This window comes from Pistacia vera, unplaced genomic scaffold (assembly GCF_008641045.1).
Source record: "Pistacia vera cultivar Batoury unplaced genomic scaffold, PisVer_v2 Contig118, whole genome shotgun sequence".
In the NCBI taxonomy this organism is placed as follows: domain Eukaryota; kingdom Viridiplantae; phylum Streptophyta; class Magnoliopsida; order Sapindales; family Anacardiaceae; genus Pistacia; species Pistacia vera.
The window spans coordinates 1,582,366-1,605,152 of NW_022195226.1; the positions used below are offsets into that span (position 1 = coordinate 1,582,366).

Consider the following 22,787-nt stretch of genomic DNA (forward strand, 5'->3'; position numbering starts at 1 on the left):
TGAAGATGGCTGCAAATGCATGTGGAACATTTTGATTCTTGATCTTTTTATTTTTTTCTTTTACTTTTTCATTTTGCTCTGTCTGAAGCATTTTTCTTTTATTTAATTATTTGCAGCCAGGTTTGTGCTATGACTGAATACCTAATCAATATCTAGTTGCTTTGCCTGAATATTGCATGCTAGTGTACTATTAGAGTTTTCACTTACACCTTTACTGTAAACAGATACTCAAACAACTATGTCTTTCTAGTTTTGTTTGAGTACAATTGTATGTATGCTGTTCCATTGCTCTTTAGAAGGATTGTAGGTGAATCTAGTCTATAGGCATGCATAAATCTAGGACTAGGCATCTGTGAAGAATCAAAAGACCTGGGAGAGAAAATAATTCTCATATGTTGTCAATATAACACTTTAGTTTTCTTTATTTGTGTCATGTGATATAATTACCATTACCATGTACTGCTCCTATTTCCTTGATGCATCTACCTTGCTTTATGTATTAACTGATGTTGTGTCGTTCATGCAATTCCTCTTCCATTGTTGCTTTTCAACAAGCAATTAAAGACTCCGTGAATTATAGGTGAAGACTTCTTGACACAGTTCTTGTTTCTTCTTTTTGATTGATGTATCCTTCTTTTCTCTTTTCCCCATGTTTTCTTTATTTATGTGATTCTTTATTGGATCTTTTGGAATATGGGGATTTGGTTAGTTTTTACACAATGCTAGACAAGCAATATTGATGTATTGCATAGTGAATTTTTGGTTCTCTTAATCATTTAAATTCTTCTACTCTTTTTTATTATGTTCATTTTGTTTGCTCATTGAATGCTTGACTGTATGTGGAGGTGGTAAGCATGAGATATGATTATTGGAGTACAACTGGGAGAACCTTGTAACATTATATTGTGATTGAGCCATGGGGAAGTGCAGACTTTTGGTACACCTTGAACACTAGTTGTACAGCTACTATTATTACCTCTGTTTGAACTTGCCAATTTGATGTTTATATTGTTCTTGAACGTTATGACAACTTCGTTCATCTTGTGCGTTGTAAAAAAAAAACAATACTTGATCATTTGTATGATATTGTTTTCAGGTTTGTGTTCAGAGCCTTGGCAAAAGGCAAGCTGCGAATGATGTCGAGGTTTGTGGTTGTAAGACCACCCATACACAAGGTTTATAAATCAAAGGGCAGGGGTAGGAACAGGCATTAAGGTGCAATGAGGGTGAGTTTGTTAGGAGTGTGGTGAGTTTGTTATAAGAAAGGACACGTGGCTGATAAGTGTTTACATAATAGAATAATTAGTATATAGAAAGGAGGGTGTGAGAGAGGTCTTTTTATCAAGGAATATCTTCTTAGGACTGATTGGGAGGCCCCCAGGTCCTCGAACTGCTGGGAATCTATCCATGAATGAATTTGTTTCTGTCAAGGGATAACTAATACTGATTAATACTATCTTAATTTTCTTCAGATTATGCATATTATTTGTTATTGTGTTGTGTTGTGGCTATGGTTGATTTGTTTTACAGGGGAGTTCCATCAATTTGGTATCAGAGCTAGGTAACCAACAAGTCCCATGCTAGGGAATGGTCAAATCAAAGATGGAGAACAGGATGGAAAATATGGAAAAAAAGATGAAGTCAGTGAAGGAGGACATGAGTTCAGTGAAGACTGATGTGGGTAGCCTTAAAGAGTACCTGACTGAGATGAGAGAGTTAATAAGGATGAGGGATGAGAGGGATGAAAAACGTTATCATGAAAAAGAGAAGACACCGTCAACATCCGAGAATTAGGATTCTAGTGTCGCTCGAGAAAGGATCTCATATTGAAAGGGAAAAGGGTGGGCATGTGGGTTATAAAGGCTTGGGCACCCTCCCTTGGCAAGCCGGATTTCTAAGGAGAGTTCTACCCAAGCCCATTAAAGACCCATGGCCCAACCCAAATTGTTGAGTTATTGGAGTGGGTTCCTATCAATTGGTACCAGAGCATGATCCTGCGCACACGTGGCAAGCTGACCTTGGGCCCGGGCTGCTACCCCAAGGAAAGCGGATCCACGAAGTCACCCAAGGGGTAAACAGGTTGACGTGGAGCCCACGCAGTAAGGCCTAGTGGGCCTCCCGAGGGGTCGAGAAGGAGAGTTGCCGATAGACTTCTAGGGCCTGATAGGCTTCTAGGCAAAGTAAGACCCAAAGAGAAGGCAGTAAAGGCCGATAAGGGCGGGGTAACCGATGAGGGCAGGCGCTCTTTGGAAAGAAAACCAACGAGGGCGTTGGGTCTTGAAGCATGGGGGAATGTTAGGATCCCATATTGAAAGGGAAAAGGGTGGGCATGTGGGTTATAAAGGCTTGGGCACCCTCCCTTGGCAAGCTAGTGGTCCAAGGAGAGTTCTACCCAAACCCATGAAAAACCAATGGCCCAGCCCAAATTGTTGAGTTATTGGAGTGGGTTCCTATCAGTGGTTCTCCTATTTCTAAAGCCTTTGATGTTTATGGAAATGCTACAAAGGTATTGCTTGCCTTGTAGTTATCTTTTTTTTTTTTTCCACCTTAAACTTTCTTAGTTGAAGTAAAATATGATTTCTCAATTGCGGCAGTTTCTGTAAAAATTACGTTAGCTTCTACTGTAGAAGTTATTCAATTTTCTTGGTGATAATTTGCTTTCTGCCTTTTTCTTAGAGGTATCTTCTATCACCCAACATTTTGCAATGATGAAATGCTATCTATCCTGATTAAAAGTCTCATAGGTATAGTTGGAATAATATCTTTTCTGAACCTATTCTTATAAAGATTTACGAATTTCCAAATCATGATTCAACATTGTACTCTGCTTTTAGGGTTTGACATTGTCTTAAATTTCTGGATTGGAGGTAATTTGGAGCCAGATGATAGTCCAAACAATGGTTCTGGATTAGGTTTAACAAAGACTCACTAAACAGGTTGTTTGTTATTGAACTTGGGGCTCAAAAGATGTAGTCTCTGAAAAGGTGCAGCCTCTGAATGTAGTTAGTACTCTGATATTTATTTTAATGATGACCTTTTTGTGATTGTCATGTAGCAGCTTTGTTGAAGTGCAAGCTTTTGATACAACTAAACTAGTGGTAAGGTTACTAATATACCTTTTTTTGGTCTTCTTGATAAACGAATGTTTATTATGTTGAATTGTATGACATACTCTAATAGCACTGCACATCAATGTTATATCTGCATTTCTTTAATTTTCCACAATTTTCGCTCTACTATCATAAACCTTGATATAGACTTGAAGTGTTTTTTGTCAGAAGAATTGTTTGAAGTATCTGTGATGGGAAAGAGTTATCTAAATGATGATTATTGATAAGTAATTGGGAAAGAGTTATCTAAATGATGATTATTGATAAGTAATTGGGAAAGAGTTATCTCAATGATGATTATGAATAAGTAATCTTTCCAAGCTGATTCTTTTTAATTTACATGCAGTTGTATCATTGTAGTTTTTCATGCTTCCGCTGATGCTTGACCAATGTAATTTTAAATTCTTTTTTGTGGATTCATGTAATCATTGGTTCTTTATTGGATTCCTCCATGCTTTTAGTTATGGGCATTATAAATCAGTTATGTGAAATTAGGAAGAAAACACCTGATAATTTTTATTACTGTTTTCTACTTTAGCATAGGTTACAGTAGTCTAGTTATATAGACTTTATTATTATATCTTGATAACTTTTAGGTCTAGGATCATGCCTTTATTCAAACAGATAAAATTAAGATAAATCCTAAGTTTAAAAAACCCTTACTGTGCTTATCAAGAACTTCTACAACTCCCCATTAATCTAGTGAGAAAATATTTGGCATTCCCAACTTCGAAAATAGATTGTTGAAACTGTCTAAACAATCCTTTGTAAGAATGTCCAGAGTCTTTTGGCTAGTAGGTAGATAGATAACATATAACAACTTGTCGTCAATCTTCTCTTTAATAAATTGCCTATCAATCTCCACATTGTTTGGTTTTATCATGATGTATTGGATTATACACAATCCCAATCGCCGCCTTGTTATCATAGAAGAGCTTCATAGGATCTTCACTCTTGATTCCTAGTTATGCCAAGAGTCTTTTTAACCATATCAGCTCACAAATACCTGGTGCCATTGCTCGAAATTCAGCTTCTGCACTACTCCTTGCAACCACAGTTTGCTTCTTGCTTGTCTAAGTCACCAAATTTCCCCAAACAAAAGTACAACACCCTGAAGTTGACCTTTTATCACTCACTGAACCTGCCCAATCTGCATCCGCAAATGTCTCCATCTTTATTTCATTATTTTTCTCAAAAAACAGTCATTTCCCAAGTGTCACCTTCAAGTACCTTAAGATTCTATTTACAGCTTCAAGATACTTCTCTTGTGGGTTGTGCATGTGCTGGCTTACCACACTTACAGAGAAGGCTATATCAGACCTTGTATGAGGCAAGTATATCAGCCTCCCAACCAGTCATTGATACCTGCCTTTTTCAATTGGTGTATCTCCACTGTCTTGGTCAAACTTTGCATTTGGCTCAATAGGATTCATGTAATAACTACTTCCTACTCAAATACTCATAAAAATGTACATAATAAAATACATGTATAATAACATAAGTAGTTGGGCCCAAAATTTTCTTTTATTAAACATATACATTCTTTATACAAAATTAGTATCATATACAAAAACTATCAAAAACTATGTAGACAGTGTAGCCATTCCTCCTCGCATGCCGATGTCCATCTGACCGTGTCCTCACCTAAATCCTGCAATAACATAAAAAGTCAACGGGGTGAGCACAAATAATGCTTAGTAAGTAAACCCTCTAGTCATCTATCCCCGTAACTCTCTCTCTCTAAGTCTTTCCTTACAATTCTCATTTACTCTCTCTTTTATACTTCTCTCTGTTTTCTCTTTCTATTTCTCTCTCTCTGTTTCTCTTTCTTAGAACTCTTTTCTAATAACTCTTTAGTAAGTCACGTCCCCATCTTACCGGGGGCATGGCCGGGACTCGCTCCCACTCTCCGTGACTTCTACTCGTTCTTAGCCGATCGGACTCGATTATGCATGGATTCGGAACCCTTGGCCATGTGAGTATATAATCTCTCTCTCGGGTACTCTCGGGTATAGCCCTCATCCGCATGCACTCTCATGGGCTACACCGCTTCTCTCTCTCATACTCATGCCGCTCTCTCAATGCGGCGTACATGCGGGAATACTCTACCCATTACTCACGGGTTCCCTATCGCACAAACTACTCTATTCTCTTTTTCTCTCTTTTCTCTTAATAAAGTTCACACTCAAAGTTCTGTACTCTTTTTATACTCTTTCTCTAATGCATAATTAATGCATATGGATGATTCATGCTCATTAATGCACTCATGAAATGCACAAATGCAATGTTGCATCAAGATAGTCATTCTGCACAGGTTACACTCAAGAAGGCATAACTTGAGTTATACATATCGGATTGCTACAATTTTGGTCTTGTTTTAAATCTTAGAGACAGAGCTACAAGTTTTATGTTTTGATCTCAACCCAGTTCAATCTGTAAGATGCCAAAAAATCACTCAGAAAGTCACGGCTGTGACAGGGCAGTTTTCACTTAGGCTTTTCACTTAGGCATTTCATCAAACAATTCCCATATAGCTTCTCTCCATTTAGGATCATCCAATGCTTCCTGTATTGACTTAGGAACCTCTATGGTTGAGAGAACAGTAGTAAATACTCAAAAATCAGCAGATAGATTGCCATAGGACACAAAATGAGAAATAGGATGTAGAGTACAAGACCTAACCACTTTCTTAAGAGCTACAGGAAGATCAACATTTGACTCAGACTCACTAGGAAGCAAAATTTTCTCACCAGAAGGTTGTGATTCATTGACTTCTTTCAGTTAGGATGACTGGCCATGCAGATCGTCAGAAGGATTCTCACTGTTTGATAACCATGTTTTCAAGAATAAAATTTGAGGTTTGGTTGATCTAGCCTAGTCGAACCTCCCCCTATCTTCACATGTTCCTGAGTCAAAGTGTCAAAATTCTCTTATACTGTAAGGTTTTCAATATTTTTTATTCTGATGGAATTAGGACTGGTAAGAGGCTAGATTTGAGTTAAAGGTGAGTTTTGATTAAGAGGTCTTGGAGTGGATGTAGGATTTTGAGTAGATGTAGGAGTCTGACTCGTGGGAAATGTTATTTCCCAAACACTATCTTCATTATCAATCCGTGAATTCTCCCTTTGAAGAAAGGGTTGGGAAAATAAGGCTATGACTTAAAAAAGGTCATATCTTTAGCGACAAACAATTTCTTCCTTAGAAGGTAGTAACACTTATATCCTTGTTGAGTGGAAGAGTACCCTACAAACACACACTTAATGGCCCTAGGATCTAACTTGCCTCTGTTATGAGAGTGATCATGAACAAAGGTAGTACACCCAAAGACTTTCAAAGGTGGAGAGTTTAAGGCTCTAAAATCAGGAAATGTCTGAAGAAACGTGGAGAGAAGAGTAAGAAACTCTAAATTCTTAGTAGGCAATCAATTTATCAAATAAGTTGCTGTTAGGACTGCCTCCCCCCACAAATAATTAGGCGCGTTCTTGGTGAACATAAGTGCTTGGGCAACCTCTAAAGGGTGCCTATTTTTCCTTTCTGCAATACCATTCTACTATGGGGTATCTACACAATAACTTTGGTGTATCATTCCATGACTAAGCAGATAGTTTCCTAGGCTAGAACGGAAGTACTCCCTACCATTATCTGTTCTTAAGACTTGAATATGTGTGTAAAATTGATTCTTAACCACAGAATGGAAATTCTAGAAGACTCTACAACATACAAACTCAATTGAAACTGAATCAATGAACTGTTAAGTAATACAGTAAATCTTAAATACGTACCTCAAGTGGGGCGTTACAGTTTTGAGTAGTGTAGATTGATTATCGGAGATCCATCCCCTTATGAGAGGGGAGACCTTTGTTTATATAGTGAACCCAAGAGGTTGGAATCCTATTAGGACACTGAGTCCTATTTTAGGAGATAATCCATATCAGGAAAGAAATATGATTTCTTGCCTTTATCAAATTAAGTTTAATAGTTTGAGGAAGATTCAGAATCTCCGTAGAAGGGTAAATAGAATATGATTCTAATTTCCTATTTATGGACTATTGTAGGCTAATGGGCCAGAACTCAGTTCAGCTTAACTTGTAGGATAGGCAAACTCATAGAGTGGGTAGTTTAAGCATAGGCTCAATCGGGATTAGGCTGAGGCCTTAGGCCATGACATGTTTATTTCGTTATTGGGCCTCGTTAGGCCCAAGACGATTTTTGGCCCTAGCACTTATCAAAAATTTGCTTGAGATTTCCTTTAATCTGTGCTTCACTAAAGAGCCAAAGGACCCTCGAGGTTTAAGAATGTATAGCTCTTACACTTACACTGTTAACATTACATTAGTGTCAACAGAATACAATTTAAATACTAAAAAAAGGGATAAAGTGATGAACCTTGAACCAACTCTTATTAGTTAATCACAATTTGTTGATACCAGTCATCAGTTTCGATATCCGATCATGTGTCTCTTCTTGTGGTTTGTATTGGGAAGTACCAAAATACTACAAACTTTTGAAGAGATTTAGAAGATGTGTCTCTTCTTGTTAAAGACTGGAAGCCTCTCTATTTGATGTTTTGCCTTCATTCCAGGCAATCATATAATGGAATTGGTGGAGCTTCAAGTGATGTTTGGAACCAGATTGGTCTTTACTTGTAAATTTCCAGATGATTTGTAGTTAACAACCACTCAAAACTGATTGAGATGTGTACATAAAATGAATAGTGTTTCATGATTATCCATGTGAATGAGGAATGCAGGTAGCTTGCAACCACTCAAAATTTATTATGTTGTTTTCTTACTCCAGTTTAGTTTATTATTAAAGGTGAAATTTTGCAATTTTAGTGAGATGTGTATATTTAGGTTGGGGACATAAGTTGTATGGTGGAAAAATATAAATTGTCGTGATTCGTTGCTGTTTGGTTAGCTAATGAGAATTTTGCTAGTGAGTATTTTATGTAAACCAAGAACCTAATTGCCATAGAAGTTGTAGTTTGTTTGATTTTGGGGCCTTTTATAGAATTGTTTAGAGAATGTAAAGATTAGGGTTGTAAAATTATAGTATCAGAACTTTTCAGTCTATGCCCCGATGCAAAGAGTGCCAAAAACTGTAGGTCTTCAAATAAAAAAGAGGGCAATGATGAGACGACGCTTTTGTGAGAACTAATGTAAGTTGACAACTGTTCTTTTTATGTAAAAAATATTTATGCCCACATTCATTGTAGTCACATAACATGTGAGACTCCTATTGATATGCCTGGTTTGCAATATCATGTACAGGAAAGTGGGAACGGGTGGTATACTTGCCTCAAGATGAAAGCTCCTCATAATATATACAAAAAATTCAGGACCAATTAAATATTGTCTTTGAGAAATGACAAATGAAATGAACATGTTATAAGCATTTGTAAGGTACCCAGTATAGATCTAGAATATAAAAAATACTGAACATTTTACAATTATAGAGTATGCAAGTTTTGATGACAAAAAAAATATTGCTTTAGATTGCAGTATGTTCTACAGAAATGGCCGACGCAAACCTGTGTCGATACCAGGAACAAGACCGATGCATTTGACATCACTTTTAGATTTCTTTTGCATCTTCAATACATGTTTCGACGCGTTTCGGTAGCACTCAATGATAGTAATGACCTATAAACACACAATATTAATGATAATATACCTGTAAACATACGATATTGTAAAGCATATTTCAATCCCAACACCCATTCCTAAAACAAAAATTGGAAAACAAATTCAGATGAAACATTCAATGTATTTGTTTAAAGCTGGAGAAATTTGAGTTTGCGGTAAACTACTGATGATATCTTATTTCAAGTACTAAGATACAATTACTTTCTCGAATTTTTAATTCTCCAGCACAATGACGAAAATCTAGATAAAGCACAGGATTAATGTCAACGAAGTAATTAGATGTTGATATAAGCTTTAAAAAGAAATTCTTGTACTCCAGCAATAGAGTATAGTACCAGCGGAATTATGGTGAAGTGCAAACAAAATTGTATTCATTCATTTGGTATAGATATCTATACTAAGGTTTCAAGTACATATGGAAAGAATCTTAAAAATCATAAAAAAACTATTATTTGAAAAAGAACTGGCCCACAGATAGAGTACACATTACTGTACAAGAAACTTAAAATAAAATGCAAATAGGTGGGTTGGAATAACACAGCATACATAAATTGACATAATTAAATGGGTTGACAAATTTGTACAGCATAAGGTGGTACAGAATCTTATTATAGCAAATATTATCAAAAGTTACCATCAATCCATCCGTCAATGTGAAGTCTGGGTTCGTCTTATGAATCTGCCGATACAGAATCTTCAGCTGAAACTCAGTAAAAGTCTTGGTAAAGAGAACTTTGGACTGAGTCATATGTTTACACAGAATTCAGGAAACAGATAAATAGAATCCTACCATAGTTTATGCATATGAAAGGATGCTTTTTGTTATTAACATTATAGTTTATATAGTTTTGGATCATGGAAAACAATAATGGAAAAGAAAACAATGAATGAATGAGTGAATTATGTAACAACTTTGCCTATTCAAGTTATTACTCTTATTACTATGAATTCCTCCTGAAATCGTGAAGACAGAAGTGTGAATTCCAAGCAGCCCAACTTAGGCTAACTTATTCATAATTAAAAAGAAAACAACATAAATGCAAAGTTTTGTTCATGAAATAGTGTTACACTCATCCACAACAAATCTGGACATATCTATTTAGCTAATTCTTCATCTTCCTACCGATCTCTCATCTTTGAACCATTTTTTGAAGTAAAAAGAAATAGTAAATTGGGCCACAAGATTGCAAAAATTTCCGCTAGAGATTTGGCCTTGCGGAATAACAAAGGAGGAAAATTTTAGAACTTATATTAACTTTTACATTCAATGGTCAAATTTCTCACATATAGAAATCCAAAGTGAGCCTACTATTCACGGGATTATCAACTATGTTCACAGATGAACAACATATGGTATTCACGTTAAAAAAACCAAAAACATTGCATGAGGCAATTAACTTAATATAAAAAATAGAAGTTTAAAAATGAGTCACATAAGAGTTCAGCGAAGTTTAAAAATGAGTCACATAAGAGTTCAGCTTTTTGATAGGAAAATTCGTGTTTTGGAGCAAGTAATAAAGAAATTATCATATAAGACTCAACAACTGGGATGAACCAAATAGTCAAAGAAAAAATTATGTTGCAAAAGCTTTCTGAAATTTCACAATAACAGGTACGTGAAAAGTTGAAGGCAAGCCACAATACACACCAAGGTTGGCAGCAAATTTTTGGGCGCCTTTGAAACTAAAACTCAAAGACTGGCAGCAACTCCACAGCATTGACACTTCGCTCTAAAAGACGTGGAATCGTAAAAAAAAATCGGATAAGATACTTCAGGAATAAATAACCACGGACTTCTGCAGCTACTAATGTATAAAAAGATAGATAAGTTTCGCAAGAAAAGCTTTTGTATCAGATATTACTTCCCTTTATATCGGCAGGGAAAGAACATCAGCAATTGAAAATTTTGACGCTCAGTGGTTACTTGAACCCTCTACGAGCAACTGAAAATTTTACTGGAAGCTTGTAATTTTCTTCCCAATCAATGCAATAGAGAATATTGCTCCGAGGCAGATCCTACATTAACAGATGTATGTCAACAGCATTAACAATAATCCAGTAAAATAGGTGTTTGTAATTTAAAGAAAAATGGTTCTTGCCAATTAAACTAAAGTTGGCCCTTAGACAGTTGTATCAGTTTTCAAACTTTATTAGAAATCTTATAATATTGCAAACTCAATCCATGATATTGCAATGAACTGAAAGGTATAAATGCTAATAAAAATTAACGTAGCTGAAACCTAATCATTGAACATTAAAAAGCAAGATTTACATAACCCATAAACAGAAGTATTTACATGGGGATCCAAGGTTACTTGAACCGTCTACCAGCAATTGAAAATTTTACTGGAAGCTTGTAATTTTCTCCCCAATCAATGCAATAGAGAATATTGCTCCAAGGCAGATCCTACATTAACAGAAGTATGTCAACAGCATTAACAATAAACGTATTAACAGAACTGTTAGTAGAATATTTTTCCATCTCTTTTAAGAAAACATATTCAATTTAGTTTTAAAGAGAAAGATGGAGTAAATAAAGACTTGAAAGAGCACATGATGTGACCAGATCAGACATTGAGAATTTGAGATAGACAACATTACTGTTCACCTTGGCAGATAACATGACCAAGTTTTTATTCTTTTTATTTTTTATGAAACTAAAGGAATTGTATTCGTGACGGTTCAAGGAAAAAGATATAAATGTGGACCAGCAGACTACAATGAATGAAAGGCAAATAGCATGACCTAATACTGGGTAATATCACTAATATGGCAAAATTGTAGTCCAACATTCCAAGATAAGTGCTTAATGAAATAATGCAGAATCTCGTGTTGAAGATTAGATCAATGTCAAGGGAAAGAGAAATCTAAAATCCAAGTGTTTTAAGGTATCATCTAAGCCAAAAATATCTTGCAGCAGTAAAGAGAAGAGAAAATTTTAGACCTTCAACCATCTGTACAAGGTATAATCAAACACTTCTTAAAGCACAACATTATCAGCTGAAAATTTGTTCAAGTATTAGAAGAGAAACAAAGGCACTAACCAAGTCCATGCAGCACATCATTGGGTGCATCCTCTAGTGTTTTTCCATGTTCAGTAGTAATGTTCATAGCAAGCTTATCCTAGGACCAATTTGTGAAGAATCAATTTACTCGTAAATTTAGGATACATAAAAATAAGATGAAGTTTCAAAAATAATCCCAAACATTAATCCTTGATCCAAAATATTCTGAACTTAAATTATATCCATTGAAGAACGTATACTGAATCTGAGCTTGTGCCACACCAAATTCATTTTGCCAAATCAACAAAATTAACCACCAAAATCAAATACAGATTTTGATCAAGAGCCTCTCACAGTCAAAGGCAAAGAAAATATTAAACAGTCAACGAGTATTATACTAAAATAGGTAAGAGTTCCACTATTTATCAACTACAACAAACCAACCTGTATCTGTCAGTGCTAACTCCTCTCTTCATTGGTTAGACATACATAAATAAAACTACACTCGAAAGAAGATCTTAAAATAAATTTCTACACTGGAAAAACAANCTGTCTCCTTATTTTGTTACATTCATGTAAAATAGGATTCCATTCACTGTCAACACAAGAAAACCGTATATTTCATTCACTGTCAACACAAGAAAACCACCAAATGGTCGCACCACCAAATAATTACAAATTATTGTTTCAAAGGTATGCATAACCCACTTTCAAAGGTATGCGATCTAATAGATAAAAGGAAAAGGATTTCACCTAATGGGAAGTGATAAACAAAGCATAGCATCCATTTCTCCTCTCGCTAAACAACTCTTAATTCGAGAAGCCAAACGAAGAAGCAATCTAAATAGGAAAAGTTATAAATAATTAGAAAGGAAATATATACATACCATATATAGGCAGCAATCTAAATAGGAACGTACCGATTCAAGTGTGAGAAATTATAGTTTGAGTGCTGCACACTGGTTAGTTTGTGAGAGGCGTAAGGGAGAGTGAAGAAGGCGATAACTTTGCGATCCGGCATCCGATCGAGGTGATTTTTTTTTTTAAACCACACGGATTTAGATGTAGAATACGATGGGCAAGCTCCAAAAGGAGCTTGGGGCTTGTGACGAGCCCAAAAAATGTGTTTTTCAGGTAAAAAATATGCTTTTTCTTAAAATCAAATTTTCGGAGGTTATTTTTTCATTAAGGAAATAAATTAAAATTTCGATTCCACAAGCAAAACCATGTCTCTCGTATCCAAATATGGAATTGGATGTAATTTTAGGATAATCAGAGTTATTTGGAATACAAAAAACTGATACGTGTAATAAGGTAGGAGTAATCCCAAAACTATAGAGTTGCCTAAGTGGTTCAGAGCTTTACTTAGATTTTGACTCCGACGTCAAGGTTCAAGTTGCAGTTGTGCAAATCCTTATTATGCATGTAACTTTTTCATTGGTTGATATTTGCAAACAATGGCGCCGAAAAACTACCCACCACCAAACACTGCCCACACTCCCTCTACCACCACTGACACTGCCTAAAGTGCCCATCACCACATGCAACCACCCACTAAAGTTTTAATATTCAAGGAACGAAGCGCAACAAGAACGGAGCGATTCGGACGAGCGGATCTTTTTTAATAATTTTTCGGAGATTAAAACTTTAGAAAATCGTGAAAAATAAAATANCGAATCTATAATGAAGCTCTTGAGTCCAGCGCAAGCGTTCTTTACCAGAGCCATCTGAGCGACTGGAACCCATTTCAGAATTGAATTAGGGGATAGAGAGGCTCAAGCACTGCATGAGCAATATGGCTTGCTTGCTCAGAGGATTATAAGACAACCCAATAACCAAGACAAATACAGTTGTAAACACAACATGGGCGATGAGCACTAAGAAGTTTTTATAGGATTAGATGCCAAATTATGTCGCTAATTGTCGGAATTAACCAAGTTTTCCCAGACTCCAAATCATGTCAAAGTCAAACACCTAGTTTTTACTTCTCGCTTTCCAGGAAATCAAATGCCAGGCCTGATGTGTCCAAAATGAGCATCTAGCCATTGTCAACTGTCCCCCTAATCAATTCTAATTTGTCGATAAAAACTGTGTTTTAGAGAGTACAGACATTGCTAGGCCAACCAGCTACTCAGTCAGGCCATGACCCTCTAACTATGAGGCATTTTATTTTGATATAGTAAACTATAGTATAATGATTGACCGTCAAGAGCAGAGTGATTGAACATGACAAGTAAAAATGTTCTGTATATCGCTGCTCTGTCATGCAATGAGGTCCTGATTTAGGTAACTGTTGATAACATCAAATGACTTAAAGCTCTCCCAGAGTTTCACATAGCGCAAAAGTCACCCTTACAACAAAATCTTTATGGAAGAAAGTAGAAACCAACCATGCAAATATTATTCAAGCATTGTCATAAAACAACAACTTCTACTATATATAAGTTAACATTTAAGCAAGGATTCAGCAGGGAAGCCCTAACAAAGCATCTGCTATAAACAAACATCACAACAAATTCATTACATAACTTTTTAACTTTTGAAAGAGACCTTTCTATACTATGTCAGCCACTGAAAGAACGCTGTTCAAACCCCTTCCTCCACTTGTAACTTGAGTTTAGTGATACTACTGCCTGCCCCTCTTCATGCTGCAACTTGGACATTTGTACTGCTTTATATTCTCAGCCTTAGCAGGTGTTATCTTCACACACTTTCCGTGGAACCACCTCTCACAGATGTCACAGCCAATCCAAAACTCATCTGCATTGTAATTTCCACCACAGCTCCCACATAGGGTTTCACTGTGTTCATCTTCCTCATCCTCATAACTCTCATCTGCAAGCTTAGGGACGGTTTTAACTTGGCCATCACTTGATCTCTGCATGGATGATGAACCAAACGAATGGACACAAAAATAAGGATGCATAAAATGGTTGAAAACATTTACCACAGCCAGAATAAGGGGGTAAGAATTCTAACTTTGTTACAGAAAGCCAATATATGGAACTCCGTGGCCAACTGGTTTAGAATTATAAATACAATTCTTCATTTTTAAAAACAAAGGAAACAAGAAATTTTAAGAACAAACGTTTAATTAATGTTTTAACAATTTTCAGTTAGAAAGATGCTCCTAACTTTCTTTTTTCTCCATAGTTATAAAATCTGAGATGCAATTTTTTGAATGTTATATTAAAGACATTTTTAGATAAAACTACTGCAATACAATACAGATTTTTGGATCTTAGGTTTGAAAATTATTATTTAATCATAAATCACACAAGCTCTTAGGTTCCCTTTCAAATCAACAATCATCTCCAATGAGTAATTGCTTATAGAACATCAGAACAGCACAACTATGTTGTGTGCCTCAGAAAAAGGTAAACAAAGAATGCAAATTACTAGATTGAATCTGAAAAACTTGCAGAGATATAAAAATTAAGTTCTAAACTAAGTTCAATCCCTCAAACCTTTGTGCTGCCCCGAGACTTGCTACCACTATCCACACTGGGTTTATCTTTTATAGGCTTTCTTTCTGTAACAACTTCAAAGACAGTGGGCAGATCATTGATCATGCTAAATAGACGTTTCCTGTCAAGTAGAACTGACATGAGTACTAAACAATACCATTCTCTAAAATTAATAGAAAATAAAATAAGAATTCCACTAATCAATTCAATATACTCGCAAAATGCAAACAGATGTATCAGAGTACATGCATAACACACAGCCAACTACACCAGAAACCAATAAAGTTGAACAGGCAATTCTTCCTCTCCGATGGTCTAGTGTGGACTTATCACTCAACAGAAAGAGGCACATCTAAAGCACAACCAGTCATCACAGATGATATGCATATAACCATAAACTGTCATGTAGTGAACTCAGGCTCACTCTTTGGTATGACTTACTGTGAAGCCTTTTTCTTTTCCCTCTTTTGTAGCCCAAACGTGATATTCTAGTCAGATCACAAATGTCACAGCCAAAGGGAAGAAGTGCAGGAAGGTACGACTTATTACAGAATCAAATTGCATTTTGTAAACGGTGGTAACCCATTAATAAAAAATTTCTTTGTTAAAGGCCTTAACGTGTGTTCTAAGATGACTCCAATAGTGGGAAAAAAAAAAACGAACGACAAAAGAAGATTGGCATAATTAATATAAGTAATCTCCCCAACTTCCGGCAACAGGCTTCATAAACAAATCACATTAGAAACTAGCCAAATAAATTAAAGAATAGGCCTTATTAATCAATAGGTAGAATGACAAAATCTTGACATCAAGTTATACTCATAATCGAAAAAGGAAAAAAAAAAAAACAATAGAAGAGCCTTCTCATGTTAATAAACTCACTCCAATCTTCCTTAATTGAGACTGCACAAATCAAAATCTTCCAAAAACCACTGAATATCAACAAAACAAGTCGAATGGCATTACAAACTGACACAAAAGTATGTAAATCAACCACACAATTTAATCCAACTCCCCAATATTCAAGGATACTATAAGCTACCAGGGAATGTTAACACTACCAAATAGCTATCAGTGATTACAGAAAGTTAAAAACAATGATAATTCAAATGCAGCAAAAAGGCCAGGCAAAATTTTACCTTTCATTGCGGTTAAGACGAGCTCCAAGATAGAAAGCCACAGAAAGCAACCACGAATCAGTATGCACCGCAACGAGAGATAGCCAATCCTTGCGGTTCATTCCATCTCTTGCAAAATTAATCCCAAGTGCCGGCTCCGGAAGCTCCGGTGGAACTTCCTCAGCTGGCAGAGTAACTTCCCATGACTCGTTCGGATGTCCGTAGAGGCACAGGTTCTCCTTGTCTAAACCAAAACCCCCAATTTTTAAATGAAAAAGCAGTATAGTAAATTTGGTAACTAGTAATTTTCTCTTTAAGACGGTTCTCTGATTTAACAAACTTCCTTCAGTCTGGAAATTATTTTCGTGAAATTCAAGTAAATATTATCTCTGTTTTCAAACCAGCAAAATAAATATAGGGAAAATGCATGTAAAAATTCAAACTTGGCTCCAAACTTTTAAAAAAAAAAAAAATTCAAAATTTGACCTAATATAGCATAAAAACTAAGAAGAAAAATTAAATTAAAATTAAACAAAGAAGGACAACTCCGATCTACAATTGCACGTTACCTGGATCACAGAGTCCGTAGAATTCATCGACATCTGAGAAAATTACAAAGGAAGAAGATAAAGGCACGCGTCAAACATAGTTAAAGATAGACAAAACCTAAGAGAGAGAAAGTAGAGATTGGAGTTACCGTAAGTTAAAGCACGAACAACGCCAGCTCGTCTGGAACAATAATCTTTGAAGATCTCCTCGACGGTTCGCGGACTCGAAGCCATTTCCATGGCAAAATAGAGATCTAAGTAAGTTGATTGGATTTAAATAGAGATATGAATTGGATTTTATTGGAGAAATTGGAATTGGAGAGACATGGAGACGGTATCGAAGAAGAAGAAGAAGAAGAAGAAGAAGAAGATTCACATGTAGACGTGAAAATAGCGAAACAGAGTGTTAGATTAACGCTACTAAGGTTATAATTTCTATTTGACACACTCACTTTTTATTACTTCCAAGTTTGAAAACCACTTGGCTGTACCAGAAGCGTTCTAAATATCGACTTAGGAGTGTACCTAGTAAAACTAAGAGTGGACACATTGTTTTAATTTTATTTTCAGTTTTTACCTAGTACTAGTAGAACCATTTCATTGAGAATTTAAATAATACTCATTTTGCAATCGCTTTTTAATTGATAAAAAAACTTCTTTTTAAATAATATTTATTTTTCATGAAAAAATTTAATTGATGAGATTACACCAACATAATATTTTCACTTAAAGTGCTAAATATTAATATTTTAATCCTTGACCTTAATACTATATATTATAATTAAACTTTAAATGTTGATTGTACATAAAACCTCTTCATAGTGATAATGTTAGGATCAACTAAATTTATTATTATGAGGAGGTTATAACTTAATAGAGGTATAGTTTTATAAGAATTATTGTGTCAATTAAAAAATTATTGTTTTGATTTCTTATTTTATAATTCATGTTTTAATAGTATTAGGATTTCAATTCATTGTTTTAGTGGCATTATGATAGTATGGAAATAGATATCAAAGAGTCATTACAAAATTGAATAATCAGATTCGACAATTTCATTACACTAATTAAATGGATATTAATACTTCTTAATTATCCAAAATGAACAATAAATCGTTAATGCTTTAATTGAAGAAGAAATTATTACTGGAAGTAGACAAGAAGAGGAAAGAGATATCCTAAGGATGAATACAGTACGAAAATACCAAAAGTTTCGTGTCAAGAAGCTTCAAACATGCTTAAGAGCTAAAAATATTTTGGTTTTAATAAAAAGGTATCCATATTGGCGACTTATTATGTACCCGTAAGATAAAAGATACGGTAACAATTCTTAAAAACATAAATCATTATCTCAAATAACTTTATATAAATATTTTATTTCATCTTAAACATTTAATGTAATATAACATATATTTTTTTATATTATCCATACAATTGTTATTATGTAGAGACAAGTTCTCTAAGACGGGATCTAGAAAAACTATAACTTATTACAATATAAAATTTATTCTTATTTATAATTAGTTCAAATAAGAGGTTATTCTTATATGGAGTATTATTATAGAGAGGTTTTATTGGATTATTATTATTTATGTCAATTCATCCACTTCTAAAACCATTAGAATTGAATCATCATGATCTAATATTACAAATTTAAGTCAATATAAACCTAATTAAAAAAAATAAAAAGAGGTTATCTGTTCTTATTCAATATTTGGAATTTCTATGATAGAAATTATAAAAGTTAATTAATATGACTCGTTAAAATTCCTTAAAAGACGGAAACTTTAAAAAAAAAAAAAAAAAANGATGCATAATTGCACACACATGCATGAAAAAAAATCACAGCCACTCCAGTATTTCAGTCGTTGAGTAATTGATACAGATGAAAATAAAAATTGCTCAATGACATAGCAACTATAACCAATAATATCATTAGCATCCATTACTCATATGTTGAATAACATTTCATCAATAATAATCTTATGCAATTACACAATTAGAGGAAATTTTTATTGCCTTTCTGGGTATGCAGATAACTATCTTAATACAGTATGATTTTCCAACAAAAGAATCAATTGTTTAATTAGGATGTCATAGGAGAAGAAGCTAAGTGAAATTTGATAATAGCTACTGATAACCTGTAATTGTACCCACACCCCCCACCCCCCCAAATCCAAAAAAACTCAAAAAAGCACCTGAAGAAGCCACAAAGTCTGCCAAATTACAATTTTCTTTCTAAGAATCAAATAATATCTCGCATTATAAAGTCGCACCATTCCCCATTGCCATGCAAGCAAATAAGAATTTTTCCAAAAAAGATCACTCCACCTATTCCACTTTTCTCAGGTAGAACGAATTGAGAAAAACCAAGTAGTTTTAAACCACAATTTCAGATCAATGTTCATCAAGTCCATTATCTATAATATCAATGTGATTAAGGGGTATGATTCAACTTAAATTTTCACCCTTGAATATAACTAAGTCATGAACTAGACCACATAAAATCAAAACAGTAAATCAGAATTGAAGTTTAATTTAAAACTTAGAAAAAAGAGCTTACCCAGAGGCATCAATAACATCCCTAGAAATCTTCATCTTCTTGGTTGTTCCCTTATACAATTCTTCCAAACTACAAGGCAATGTTCGCTCTATAGCCGCGGCTTTTCTTGGCGCATTCGTAGAGCCTTCGCCGGCTGCTCCTCTAAATGAGGCAAAAATATCATCGCCGAACATACCTCTCGGAAACCCTGAAGCGCTGGCGCGTGAACCCCCCATGTCACCCATCCCTCCAAACGGACTTGAAAACCCGAAAAACTCGGAAAATATATCTTCGGGATTCCTCGTATTGAACCGAAACGTCGTCGATGGCCCACCCGAAAACCCGCCCGCACCAGGTGGCGGTACCTGGCCCTTCAAACCTTCCTCTCCGTACTGATCATACACCGCTCTTTTTTGCGGATCACTCAAAACCTGAATTAACAATTAATGAATAAATATATACATATAAAAACACAAATACTACACCATTTAGTCAAACAGAGAGGAATTGTACATCATAAGCTTCAGAGATTTGTTTAAATTTGGCTTCAGCTTCTTTCTTGTTGGTAGGGTTCTTATCTGGATGCCACTTCATGGCGAGTTTGCGATATGCTTTCTTCAAATCTTCGTCTTTGGCGTTCCGGTCTACTTGGAGAATCTTGTAATAATCTACACCCATCGGTCGTTCTTCGTCGTTTTGCCTCTTGCGTTTCCTCGTGGTTGGTTGTAATATCTGAAAGTTTTCGATACTTTGCTTAGTTTGTGGCCGGAAGTTTTTAATCGCCGACACTGCTCACTGGTGTTACTTTTAAAGCTGGGTTCGGGCTCAGCCCATTGATTCTTGATCTATTATACCGGGCTTCTATACGTCTTGTTACTTACCAACTTTCGGGCTTACGACACGGCACGACAAGACTAATGGCAAATTTTAAGGTCATCCCTAATGTTTGATTTAAACTTTACAACCACTTCAGTTTCAGCAATTCAATTTGATCACTCCTAATTTTTTTTCGAAATTATCTCTTACATGCCTTACGTCATGAGCTAGGTGCTCGCCAAACGTTAAAAAAGGACTAAAAGGTTGTCTACTACCTAAAAGATATTATATGTGATATTGTTTACCCACGAAATCATGTGTCACGATCCATATTACTACCCAATCTCTTATCATTATCATTGGCCTTTATAAGGGTAACATTCAGACCCTTACAAGCCCAACATCCAATTGATTACCTCCCAACACTATCATTGGCTTATCCATGTAACACTCACATCGAGGTATGTAACTCTCTTTTATGTTTAAATGTCCTTTGTATTACTCATTCTAAGGTGAAAGCATTGAAGTTGACATTTTCACTCTTCGCCGCAACAAAGGAGTTTTGTCGCTGCGACAATAAACTCTCTGCCCAAATTCGTGGTAGAAAATACAGTCTTCGTCGGGGCAAAGAACTCTCTGGAATTTTTGAGAAAATTCTGGAAAACTTGCTTAAGGGCAAAATAGTTATTCCACCCATAATCAGTTGAAAGTGTGGGGAGTGAAAAGAAGTAGAATTACATGGAGAATACAATAGAAACGAGGACATTAATTTAATTGACTAAGGGACATAGATGAAATTTTATAGAAAGTGCAAGGGTAAAATAAGAATCTATAAGTATTATTATGTTATATTAAGGATGTAAGAATGAAACCCTAGCCACTTTTCCCTTTCATTCACGCCACTCTCCACCCAAATTCTCTCAAATTTCTTTAATCAATTTCCAAGGAAATTCATAGAGTTTGGTTCATTTTTTGTAGAATTTCAATCTTAAGCATCCCTAAGTAAGACTCTTGCACTAAAATGTGAGATTAACTTTTTAAAGTGTTGAATTCTTATAATTTATGTTCATAGGGTTTAAGAGAAAGAGAGTTGTATCAAAAGGAGACTAAAGTGTTTGGGTTGCTCATATCTAAGGTAAGTAAACCCAACCCTAGTTATGGTTGTACAATAACTGTGAAGAGAAATTCATATCTGTATGTATGTGTTTATATGTTGAGATTTGTTGATGGAATTGATGTTGAATGATGGCTAGAATTCAGCCATGAGAAGTAGTGTTTGTGTATATGGTGTTTGGTGGAAGGTTGGATGCATTATGAAAGAGTTTGAGTAGAATTATGGAGTGTGATTTCCTGGCCAGGTTTGATGTTGATTTTAAGGAGTTTTGCTCTAAATTTTGGTGGCTTAAGAGAGATGTAGAAGTGTAGCTAATATAGAGTTTGTGTGTACATACAAATTGTTTGATGAAATGTCAAAGTGAAGTGCATGCATGGATATGATTACTTGTTATCTTGATATGAGTTTGTAGATGGTAGAGAATGACATCTTCACATGCCATATTGCATTTTTATATCTAAACATGTAAATTTAGAAAGAATAACAACCATAAGTCCATCTACATGCATACATACTTATAAGAGCATTAAAGAACATTAAAGAACAAAGAGAAAGAAAAAAATCTATTAAAGAACACTTTTAAAGAAGAGAAGAGAAGGTTGTTGCGATGGAAAACCTGTGAGTGATTAGCCCCACATGCACACTGCCTTTAGTGAGCGGCCTCAGAATAAGAAAGAAGAATTTGTACAGTCCGTTAGAAGTGTATGTGGATGAGGACTGTACCTAAAAAGAATTTGAAATACACTCACATGCCCAGAGTTCCGAATCTATGCCTCAACCGAGTCCGATCGGTAAGAAAAGAATAGAAAGAAAGAAAGAGTAGAAAGAAAGAAAGAAGAGAAATATAAAAGAAAGAAACACAGAAAAAGAAACACAGAAACAGAAAAGAAAATGCATATCCTATGTATTTGTGTATATGCATGATACCATTCGCACTATCCTGAGTAAGCGAGAACCTAGAGTGTTAGAAAGAGTAGAGAAGAAAAGAGAAGTTTGATGTAAGGAAAGAAATTCAGAATACGAGCAACGAAGGTAGAAGAGTAGCATAGTGGGTTTACTTACAGAGCCATTAGTGCTCACCTTGTTGTTTTCAATGTTTTTGCAGGTAATGGATGAGAAGGGGTCAGTCGAAACGTCAAGAAGCGGAAGAACTTGATAACACTATCCGATTGTAATTTGAGTTTATTGTTTTTGACACTATGATTGAATATAGAGATTTGTGTATAAAAAGAAATTAGCTATGGACCCTCTATTTCATGCTTATATAATTTCTATATATGTTTAGTGAGTTTACTTATATTTCACAAGTATACTAGCTAAAGTGAGTCGTTGATATTTGAATTCAACGTTAAATATACAGCATAGAATTGGGTTGCCAAAAGCAGTAGCCTCTACGTCACAATCTTGTAATAATAATAAACT

At 35.1% G+C, this 22,787-nt stretch overlaps 2 protein-coding genes and 2 long non-coding RNA genes across 5 annotated transcripts; 1 reads left to right on the forward strand and 3 right to left on the reverse strand.

Annotated features, from left to right (window-relative positions):
* Nucleotides 1–7,827: 7,827 nt before the first annotated feature.
* On the reverse strand, nucleotides 7,828–12,302 carry LOC116109423. 2 transcript variants are annotated; one of them, XR_004124764.1, is made up of 3 exons: nucleotides 11,800–12,302; nucleotides 11,053–11,162; nucleotides 7,828–10,771 (listed from the first exon to the last, which is right to left on the reverse strand). It is a non-coding gene; the product is annotated as an uncharacterized LOC116109423 (long non-coding RNA). The 2 variants fall into 2 exon arrangements; XR_004124765.1 differs by lacking the exon at nucleotides 11,800–12,302 and having other exon boundaries at nucleotides 7,828–8,752; nucleotides 9,390–10,771; nucleotides 11,053–11,780.
* Nucleotides 12,303–14,139: 1,837 nt separating this feature from the next.
* LOC116109384 (PHD finger protein ALFIN-LIKE 1-like) lies at nucleotides 14,140–17,327 on the reverse strand. The gene is made up of 5 exons (XM_031395609.1): nucleotides 17,043–17,327; nucleotides 16,915–16,947; nucleotides 16,367–16,589; nucleotides 15,228–15,348; nucleotides 14,140–14,638 (listed from the first exon to the last, which is right to left on the reverse strand). The coding sequence occupies exons 1-5, from the start codon at nucleotides 17,131–17,133 to the stop codon at nucleotides 14,387–14,389; spliced, it is 720 nt and encodes a 239-aa protein (XP_031251469.1). The 5' UTR covers nucleotides 17,134–17,327; the 3' UTR covers nucleotides 14,140–14,386.
* A 2,125-nt stretch (nucleotides 17,328–19,452) lies between these two features.
* On the reverse strand, nucleotides 19,453–20,438 carry LOC116109749 (dnaJ homolog subfamily B member 3-like). The gene is made up of 2 exons (XM_031395979.1): nucleotides 19,949–20,438; nucleotides 19,453–19,866 (listed from the first exon to the last, which is right to left on the reverse strand). Exons 1-2 carry the CDS (start codon nucleotides 20,111–20,113, stop codon nucleotides 19,453–19,455), a joined length of 579 nt encoding a protein of 192 aa, XP_031251839.1. The 5' UTR covers nucleotides 20,114–20,438.
* A 385-nt stretch (nucleotides 20,439–20,823) lies between these two features.
* On the forward strand, nucleotides 20,824–22,755 carry LOC116108631. The gene is made up of 3 exons (XR_004124662.1): nucleotides 20,824–21,253; nucleotides 21,324–21,386; nucleotides 22,471–22,755. It is a non-coding gene; the product is annotated as an uncharacterized LOC116108631 (long non-coding RNA).
* Nucleotides 22,756–22,787: the final 32 nt, after the last annotated feature.

What these genes read in the sequence shown, in the direction of transcription:
- LOC116109384 (XM_031395609.1), bottom strand. Translation starts at nt 17,133, where the DNA reads ATGGAAATGGCTTCGAGTCCGCGAACCGTCGAGGAGATCTTCAAAGAT. An exon ending in CTACGGACTCTGTGATCCAG is followed by an intron (nt 16,590 to 16,914) that starts GTAACGTGCAAT and finishes GTTTTGGTTTAG; the next exon opens with ACAAGGAGAACCTGTGCCTC. An exon ending in CGTCTTAACCGCAATGAAAG is followed by an intron (nt 15,349 to 16,366) that starts GTAAAATTTTGC and finishes TCTACTTGACAG; the next exon opens with GAAACGTCTATTTAGCATGA.
- LOC116109749 (XM_031395979.1), bottom strand. Translation starts at nt 20,113, where the DNA reads ATGGGTGTAGATTATTACAAGATTCTCCAAGTAGACCGGAACGCCAAA. An exon ending in AAATCTCTGAAGCTTATGAT is followed by an intron (nt 19,867 to 19,948) that starts GTACAATTCCTC and finishes TTGTTAATTCAG; the next exon opens with GTTTTGAGTGATCCGCAAAA.